This window comes from Eriocheir sinensis, chromosome 6 (assembly GCF_024679095.1).
Source record: "Eriocheir sinensis breed Jianghai 21 chromosome 6, ASM2467909v1, whole genome shotgun sequence".
Classification (NCBI taxonomy): Eukaryota; Metazoa; Arthropoda; class Malacostraca; order Decapoda; family Varunidae; genus Eriocheir; species Eriocheir sinensis.
The window spans coordinates 22,147,872-22,157,871 of NC_066514.1; the positions used below are offsets into that span (position 1 = coordinate 22,147,872).

The 10,000-nt window shown below is 50.3% G+C and overlaps 1 protein-coding gene across 1 annotated transcript in view; it reads left to right on the top strand.

The window, feature by feature from the left end:
* LOC126991209 (uncharacterized) overlaps positions 1 to 10,000 on the top strand; it is a 78,678-nt gene that overhangs the window by 21,913 nt on the left and 46,765 nt on the right. Inside the window, exons 4-5 of the mRNA XM_050849988.1 lie at positions 3,198 to 3,327; positions 4,276 to 4,381. Of these exons, the coding sequence (XP_050705945.1) occupies positions 3,198 to 3,327; positions 4,276 to 4,381 (236 nt within the window). The remainder of the gene's footprint in view (positions 1 to 3,197; positions 3,328 to 4,275; positions 4,382 to 10,000) is intronic.

Below are 10,000 nucleotides of genomic sequence, written 5' to 3' on the forward strand. Positions count from 1 at the left end.
CGTAGGCGTCTTTTCTCCAATGTAGAGATTGAGTCGCTTGAGTCGTTCCTCGTACGGGTGAGCCCTTAAGGTTGGTATCATCTTCGTGGCGCGTCGCTGAATCCTTTCCAGTAAATCAATGTCCTTTCTGGAATTAGGAGACGGAGAAGGAGGGGAAAGAAAAAAAAGTAAGGGGAAGGGAGGGGAAGGGAAGGGAAAGGAGGGGAAGGGAAGGGAAGAGAAGGGAAGGGAAGGGAAGGAAGGGGAAGGGAAAGGAGGGGAAGGGAACGGAAGGGAACGGAAGGGAATGGAATGGGAGGGAAAGGAAAGGAAGGAAAGGAAAGGAAAGGAAAGGAAAGGAAAGGAAAGGAAAGGAAAGGAAAGGAAAGGAAAGGAAAGGAAAGGAAAGGAAAGGAAAGGAAAGGAAAAGAAAAGAAAAGGCAAGGAAAGGAAAGGAAGGGAACGGAATGGAATGGGAGGGACGGAAATAAAACAGATGAGAAGGAAAAAAAATGGAAAGGAGTGGAAAGGTTGGGAGGGAAAGGGAAGGGGAGGTAAGGACGATGGATAAAAAACAGAGATGAGAGAAAGAATAGGTGATGCTAATTAGAATGAGCCAAGGAGACGAGACGAGACAAGACAAGACAAGACAAGACAAGACAAGACAAGACAAGACAAGACAAGACAAGAGATGAGATGAGATGAGATGAGATGAGATGAGATGAGATGAGATGAGATGAGATGAGATGAGATGAGATGAGATGAGATGAGATGAGATGAGATGAGATGAGATGAGATGAGATGAGATGAGATGAGATGAGATGAGAGGAGAGGAGAGGAAAGTAAGAGAGGAAGGAAAGAAAAGGCACATAATGGGACGAGATGATGGGAAAACAATCTATATAGAGAAAGGGAAGGGAAAAATAAGGAAGGAAAGGAAGGAAAGGCACAGGAAGAAGCGAGTTGAAAGTTGATTACAAGAAGAACAGACGAGGAATGGAAGGAAAATATAAGTACAAAAGGCGACAAGAGGAAAAGGGAAATTAATACAGGGAGGAAAAATGAGAAAAAAAGGAATAAATCAATAGAGGAGGTAAATGAGAGAGAAAACAAGTACCGTAAAGAGGAGGAAGAGGAAGAAAAGGGAAGGAATAGTGGAAATGAAAAAGCCACAAAAAGATGACGGAAAACCAAGTACCGAGGGAAGAGAGACCAAAGGAAAGAGGAAGAAAGGCTTGGATAGAAAAAAAGAAACACGTGAAAATAGAAAGAACAGAAGAAAGGGAACAGAAGAAGGAAAAGAAGAAAGCAGGAGTCAAGAAATCAAAGAGGGGCCGATGTATAAGGTGGAAGGAGTAGGGGGAGGGAGCAGGGAGAGGGGAGGGTGAGATCGAGAGAAGGGACAGAGGCCGAGGGAACGTTAAGGAAGGAAGGAAGGAAGGAAGGAAGGAAGGAAGGAAGGAAGAAAGGAAGGAAGGAAGGTAAAGATGGCAGCGGGCAGGCGGCGGGGATTAGCGGCAAGGAGGAGGTGGTCCAGCGCTTCACAATGCTCGATATCCTTTAAGATAGTGATCGTCTCCCATCTGTGTGTGTGTGTGTGTGTGTGTGTGTGTGTATGTATTTACCTAGTTATGGTTTTACAGGGCCTGGGCTTTACGCTCGTGTGGTCTCGTCTCCGTATCTGCATACATCGAACTTTTCTCTAAGGCTTTGCACACTCCTCGCCGATACTACATCCTCACTTAGTCTGTTCTGTCTTGTTCTGTGTGTGTGTGTGTGTGTGTGTGTGTGTGTGTGTGTGTGTGTGTGTGTGTGTGTGTGTGTGTGTGTGTGTGTGTGTGTATTTGTACGTATCAAGGGTTATGTGGCTAGTTTGAATTTGTGCTTCCATTTTCGGGGCGGAAGTGGCTACAAGTTAGGTCGACATTTTTTTTTTAAGTCTATGCCTATAGCGCCGGTAGGCTTGCTTGAGGGGCCTGGATGGTATTCGGCCCCAGCCCGTCATGGCGCAGGCAAGTGTTTACAGTGGCGCCATCTTCTCTTGGCTCATGCTGCCCCCCGGAACTCGTTCTTGATTCACTTGGACGGTTTCCTCCAGAGTCCGGGTTGATGGGTGGTCCTCAGGACAGCATGTGGGTAGTTTTAAGCCACTCGGCGGTGACTCAAAAATCCGAGGTGGTAGCGTGGGGATTCGAACTCGCGTCGTCCATCGCGTGGTGAATGTGGGCCCAGCACGCTACCACTCAGCCACCGCCACTCGTTAAAAAGCTATATAAAAGAATCAATAGACCAACAAACCACGCCTTGAAAAACTTAAACAAAGAGAAATCAGCCACATTGTTGTTGGTAAAGGCTTTTTTTACAGCAAAGGAGACAGCTCAAGGGCACAAAAAAAGGAAACAATAATAAATAAAAAGCCCGCTACTCGCTGCGCCCGTAAAGAATCCGAAGAGGTGGCCGAAAGAGATACGATGTCTAAAAATTATGCGTTAGATTATTGTAGCGCCTGTATTTTAACGCAACAAGAGAATTATATGTTCACTCACAAGCCTAACATTGCGTGCTTTGATCTGTTCGGTGGATTACTGAAGTGCAGTGCGAATATATATTTAGTCACCATAAGCACACAGACTCCGTGCACGCCCAGACTTCTGTTTCCTGTTCTTCCTTGCTTCCATGTTTCATCCTCTCATGTTTCTCCTCGACTGACCCTTCTCAGTTTTCTTCCGATATTGTGTATTTTCTTCTCATTTCCTGTCGTTCAGCTTTCTTTTTTCTCCAATATTCGTGTCCTTGCTCTCTCTCTCTCTCTCTCTCTCTCTCTCTCTCTCTCTCTCTCTCTCTCTCTCTCTCTCTCTCTCTCTCTCTCTCTCTCTCTCTCTCTCTCTCTCTCTCTCTCTCTCTCCATAAGGGTTTCCTCCTCCCTTTCTTCCTTCACACTTTGCTTTGTCATTTTCCCTCTTTCACGCCTTCCCTCCTTATCCTCCTCCTCTTCTTCTAACTTCTCGTCTCCTGTTACCTGATTTCGAAGACCTGTTTTTCCTTACAACCTTGGACTGCTCCCTCTTAACTTTAAACCTAATCTGCTTGAAGAACCCATGCATCCCTTTTTCCTATGGCCCTGTACACAACTTATCACCAACCCTGGTTATTCTGTGACCTCCGTAATTACTACTTTATTTAACCTGTACGCTCCCCTTTTATCCCCTCCCCCACAGCCACCACCACCGTGACGCACTTCACTCTGGCCGGCGCCCCTGGACGCCTGCCGTGTGAGCTCCCCGTCCCCGCCGACCGACCCACGCTTATTCTGTGGTACAAGGGCGAGAGCACCAAGCCCTTCTACAGGTGAGCCAGCGGCCGGAGATATAGAATTACGCTTATAAGTTACTGCGACAGAACACAAGGCTTTCTGGAGGTTGCGCAGCGGTTGGGGATATAGGACTATAGGTTTAAATGTTACTGTAGCAGAATACCAAACACCTCTACCAGGTAAGGCCGCTGTGGGGAATATATAATTAAGCTTAAAAGTTGATTAATGGAGCACAGCGCTTAGCTTTGTGTTATAAAAAGCGAGGTTGTGATTATTACATTGTTAGGAGAGCGACGTGATGGGTGTGTTATAGAGAGAGAGAGAGAGAGAGAGAGAGAGAGAGAGAGAGAGAGAGAGAGAGAGAGAGAGAGAGAGAGAGAGAGAGAGAGAGAGAGAGAGAGAGAGAGAGAGAGAGAGAGAGAGAGAGAGAGAGAGAGAGAGAGAGAGAGAGAGAGAGAGAGAGAGAGAGAGAGAGAGAGAGAGAGAGAGAGAGAGAGAGAGAGAGAGAGAGAGAGAGAGAGAGAGAGAGAGAGAGAGAGAGAGAGAGAGAGAGAGAGAGAGAGAGAGAGACAGAGGCGCAACATCTGTAGTCATATGCCGGAGAGAGAGACAGAAGGGGAAGGAATTATAGGAGGAAGGAACAGACCCCAGGAGACGGGACATAACCCCCAATTAATACCTGATACCCATTCACTGCTGGGTGGACAGGGGCGTAGGGTATCGGAAAAGCCGCCCAAATTTTTCCACTACGCCCGGGAATCGAACCCGAGTGTGCTAACCACTGCACCACGAAGCCCCCAGAGAGAGAGAGGAAGGTAGAGGGAGAGAGAGAGTTAGCTTAGGTTTAAAGTGTGTCGCTCCCACACACATACGAACACATTCTCTCCTTCCCTTCAACTCCCCTTTCCTTCACCTTCCCTTCCCTTCCATTACCTTCCTCCCCACAAACTCACATGTTTTGTCTTGTGTTCTACGTGTAACAGTTTCGACGCCCGCGAGGCCTCGGCGGGACATCACAAGGTGCACGAGAACTCCAGCCTCGGCAGACGGTCTCGCTTCAGCCTCGAGGCGCTCCGGCAGAACCTTCAGGTAATAAAAGGACTGTGATTGACATTTCCTACCCCCGAATAACTCCAATTATCTCAAACTTCTCTCTCTCTCTCTCGCTCTCGCTCTCGCTCTCTCTCTCTCTCTCTCTCTCTCTCTCTCTCTCTGAAACTTCGTCCTCAGAGTTCGTATAATTCATAAGATGTTTGCAAATTTTGACTTTGGAGAGAGAGAGAGAGAGAGAGAGAGAGAGAGAGAGAGAGAGAGAGAGAGAGAGAGAGAGAGAGAGAGAGAGAGAGAGAGAGAGAGAGACAGATAGACGGACAGTGAGCGTGTGCGTGTGTGTGTGTGTGTGTGTGTGTGTGTGTGTGTGTGTGTGTGTGTGTGCGTGTGTGTGTGTGTGCGTGTGTGTGTGTGTGCGTGTGTGTGTGTTTGTGGAATCTATGACGTCTGTGGTTGAGAAATCACAAATAATAACCTCCCCCCACCCACACACACACACACACACACACACACACACACACACACACACACACACACACACACACACGCCACAGCCAATCTCAGAGCATTACGACCGTCGGCGGTAAGCAGTCAAAAGGCTTCCGCGGGAGTGGCAGAAAAGATAACTTGCCTTATTACAGCTTGTCGCCAAGGGAAATGACACGAGGCGACTCACACGGACGTAAGGATAGTACAAATTGACCTCTCTTTTTGGCCACTCCTATGTACTCTATCCGGGAGCAGTAAGTAGCGGGCGTTTTTTTTCTTTATTGTTTTTTTTTCACGCCCTTGAACTGCCTCCTTTTCTGTAAAATAAATAACAAATAGAGATGTCAGCCAGCCAGTGAACGTACACACGGCAGCTCCTGGGACCACATATACACCAGTCCTCCACACCGTTATATCACTCTGATACATAACGATACATTTGGCTAAAAGGACACATCAAGGGGCTAGCCAGTGGGCAGCACCAAAGAGTCTGCCTTCCATCCATAACTCTTATATAATCAAGGACAAAGAGGTTACACGAGAACAGCCCCCCATCCTAGACATGTTATTTACCACCAGGGTTGGATAGGAACAACCCTGGTGAACGTTCCAACACCCAAATACCCAAGTGATTCCAACAGGTGAAGGGTTTCCATATAACTGGTCCCCAAACATTGAGGAATGGCTCAGATATTAAACTGACGCCGGGCACATATGAAGCTCTACTGGAGTCTCTTCGTCCCCCCCCTAACCCCCCCACCCTCTCTCTCTCTCTCTCTCTCTCTGTCTTGCTCTCGCTCTCGCTCTGCCTCGCTGCTTCGCTCTCTCCCTTTCTATGTATGTCTTTCTGTCGATCTGTCTGGCAGTCTGGCTGGCTGGCTGCTTATCTGTTTGTCTGTCTGTCAAATTACAAAATTTCTAATATAAATAAGAAGTATATAATATGTTCTTGTAGGCATAGTCACCATCTTACGGTGGGTGTAGGTGTTGCCACCTGTGGAAGGCAACCTTCATCGGCTGAGTGAACAGTTTTAACACGTCCACATCAGCAGCGAGGCTGTTCCAGCACACCACTGCTGGGATGGAGAAGGCAAGTTGCTGGGTGCTGAAGCGGGCTCTCGGCACTTCCAGGATGGAGATGTTCAGCAACGTTCTCGTGCTGCGCTCAAGCCTCCTCAAGGTGGCCTTCAGGTCCCTCAGGAGAGGCACATGAACCACTTGTGCCTTGTGTAGGACTGTCAGGGCAGTAACTCTACTGCGATGCTCCAGGCTGTCTGGTTGGTTCCTGACCGGATCTGCCCGTCGCTTGTGTAGCTGTTGTTGGTGGTGTCGTTGCGCTTCTCCCACTGGCATGGTCGTTTGAGGTGAGTGCCGCATATGAGGCGTTCTGCCCTCCTCTGCAACTTGTCCAGCAGGCTGAGATGGCAGCGGGCACTTGACATCCAGGTGAGCGGTGCGTAATTTATTACTGGAACCTCCGTGGTCTAGTGGTCAGCGTGCCTAGCAAATACTCCGCGGGGCCGTGTTCGAATCCCGACTTGGACAGTCGGCATGCAGCTCACCCAGCTGATCATCCTCCTTTTCGGGCTAGTTAAAAAATGTGTACCTGTGGAAACCTGGGGAAGATAAACTGTGGCAAATCCCGGATTTCACATTGGCCCGCGTCCCGGGGTAACTGGTTCTTGCCTTGCACAGACTCAAAGGGCCAACGGACCGGAGACGATCATCGCATCCACGTGCAGCTTTAGCGTATGCACCTGACTGGTAGCTTGTAAATAACCCTTACGCCATCACTGTCAAGGAGGTAATTCATGCGGCGCAGCAGGGTCACCTACAGGAGCTACCCTTTCAAGACAACGGTCACAGCGCTGCTGCGAGTTTACCTCCACGTCAAGGATGCCAATGCTGTTCTCCTGTGGGATTGTGTTGCTCCCAACTCACAGCCTGCCGTAGACGTTCCAGGAACGTGATATCACCATGTCGTGAGCTCTCCCAAGCCATTATGCCTCTCAACTCCGGTTGACAGACTGTCACTCCCTTGGTTATCTCCCTCGTATGTGTTCGAGAGGTTGTAGCCGTCGGCATAGGCGCAGGCGCTTGTTGCCGGGATGGTTGAAGTATTTGTTCCCGAGTACAAGTCCAAGGACGGACCCCTGTAGAACGAATGCCTACACCGAAAAGCTGGTCGAGGTGCTTCCGTTCACTGCTACACGGAGGCTTCTACCTGACAGGTGGCTAAAGAACAAGAGCAGCAGGTCCCCCGTGACGCCTAGTTACATGAGTTATGTCGTCAGACCACATTCAAACGCAGTCGAAGTCTCCAGCTATGTCCACGAAAATCACGAGGGAGGAGTGGCCGGTGTCAAGGTCGTACTGCCAAGACAATGAATTTTTTTTTTTTTACGTCGTTGCCTGTTGTGCCGGTAGGCATCTTCCTGGTGAGGCCTGATGGTCGGCCCAAGGCTTCTTCCAGGTGGGGCCTGATGGTCGGCCCAGCCCGTTCTGGCGCAGGCGAGTGTTTACAGTGGCGCCATCTTGCATTGGCTCATGCTGCCCCCCGGAACTCGTTCTTGATTCGCTTGGACAGCATGTGGGTAGTTTTAAGCCACTCGGCGGTGACTGAAAAATCCGAGTGGTAGCGTGGGGACTCGAACCCGCGTCGTCCATCACGCGGTGAATGTGGGCCCAGTACGCTACCAGTTCGGCCACCGCCTACCCAAATGGAAGAGGAATACATCGGAAGTGGAGCAACTCTTCCGTAAGCCAAACTGCTTCGGTGACTGCAGATGGTTCTCTTCGAGGGAGGATGTCAGCTAGTCCGGGATGGTCTTCGCAACTATTCTGCTAACGACTGAGAGGCCGGTAGCTGCCTGGCTCAGACCCTGATTTTTCTAATGTATGGGTGTGATTCTGGTCTCCTTCCAATATAGAGGCCACTGTCTGGTCTGCAGGTAATGCCATGAAGATCTGCACGAGGGGGTTGGTGAGCTCATGGGAGCATCGCCGCGGTGGCTGAATGGATAGCGTGACGGCCCCGCGTTCAGGAGGACGCGATTTCAATCCCCGCCCGGTGCCACCAAGCTGGGATTTTTCAGCCGCCGCCGAGTGACTTAAAACTACCCACATGCTGTCCAGAAGACCACCTATCAACCCGGACTCTAGATTCTAGGATTAAAGATGAGCTCCGGGAGGGCAGCATGAGCCAATGCAAGATGGCGCCACTATAAACACTCGCCTGCGCCAGAACGGGCTGGGCCGACCATCAGGCCCCACCGGGATGAAGCCTTGGACCGACCATCAGGAGTTCATGATCCACCGGGAAGAAGCCTACCGGCGCAGTAGGCCACGACGTAAAAAAAAAAAAAAGGAAGTGTGGGCCCACGCCGTCAAAACGTGGTGCCTTACTGGTGTTCACATCCCTCAGATGACTCCTGACAGAGTCCTCAGAGACTTACACACTCTCTAGTCTTGAGGCGATAAGCGGGGGCAGGGTTGGGGGCTCGCTGTCGGGTTTCTGGATTCCCATCTTTTGAGTGAAATGACAAGGCAGTATGGGTCAGCCTTCCCCGGGGACGCGTTGTTATGGACTAGTGCCTTTCTCCTCCTTCACCACGACTGAGCACTGTCTGGGGTCCGTTTAGTTGGATGACTTCTCCCCCTTCGTGTTGGCATCCCACCCTGTTTTTGTCCACTTCGCTGTCCTCGTCATGTTTGAACGCTCATTTATGCTGGGCCTTGTTTAAGTGTGTAGGGTGTCTTCTGTATCGTGTCAAAGCATTATGATGACTTTCAGCTTCAACCCAACACTAGTACCTAAACCAAAGGGTTGGCCCTCTTGACTTGTTGGGTAGGTGCAGTGGAGGACGTGGTGCTGCTAAACGGTGCTGAGGACAGTGGTGAGGGTGGTGACGTCGTGCTGTTGGTCACCGTTAAAGATTGTCCCGTGCACTCGTCCGACCAGAGCCTGCCTTGAAGCCGTCCACATGTGTTCATAGCCAGATGACTCGTTGGTGTTCTTCATTGATGGTGGTGAGGACCTTTGCTGAGATCGGAACTGCCCACGCGGCCAAGTGGGCAACACAGCACTCAGTCGCTCGGCAGGTCTGTGAGCACAGGGTCCAGGGAGCTCCATGCTGATGCGTCGAGAAAGTAACATGGTTCTATAATCCCTGCACCCCTGTGAGCTCGGTGAAAGCCTTGCCACAAGGTGTTGATTTACGTCACCAACAATCATGGCGCACTTCATTCAGGTGGCATGTGAGGTATGTAACAGGGGAGCTTTCTTGACACTGTGGCCGATACATGGCAGAGAGTAGCATAGCACTCCTGTCCTTGAGGATGATGCGGAGGAACATCATCTATCTATGTCTATTGTGAGTGCGTCCACCTGTAGTCCGTTACAGTGGCAGACAGCAATGCCTTCCTGTCCCGTGCGGCGGTCGAAGCTGACCCAGTGCGAGTAGCTTGGGATCTTGTCATAGGTGGTGGTGCACGTATCGTCTAGATAGGTCTCCATTGTTACCGCTATTTTGACAGTGTTTAACTTATGGACAAAGTCGTGTGCAAGCTCCCCGACATTAAAGTCTTGCACGTGGGCTGACAGAATACTGAGACCGCTTGTATTTGTGTTGCCTTATCGGACCAGTAGTAAAGGATTGTATCGGGGCTCAAGATGGATACGAGGGGGCGTGCATCCTGTGTTAGTAGGGAGCAGGCTGGATGATGGGTGGCTGGCACTCAAACAGGATTGCTCGGATAAGTCCTTCCCGTCTAGTGTCGGAGGTTCGAACGAAGCATTCGACATCAGCATGGCCACGTCGCACAATCCAGTCTTTGTTTTGTCTCTTCCACGATCAACGAGGTGCCCACGTCGGCAACATAAGTCGTAAATGGTTTCATTACGATAAGTTACAGTGGCGGCACCTGCTGCAGAATGGTGGTGAGGACTGAGGCCTAGGTAATCGGGGCCGGTGGTGTCTGCGCCGTGTTGTCTCCACGAGAGGCGGGTTCAGAGCTTGTGCAAGGAGAGGTGGAGGGGAGAGGAGTGATGCTGTAGCAGTCACCGCTCAAAGCCGTGCGCATTTCCTCCCCGGTGACTCATAAGAAAATGGGCACTGCAGCACAGACTCATTAAGTGTATTCGTGTGCAATGTTTTCGTCTCCCCTCGT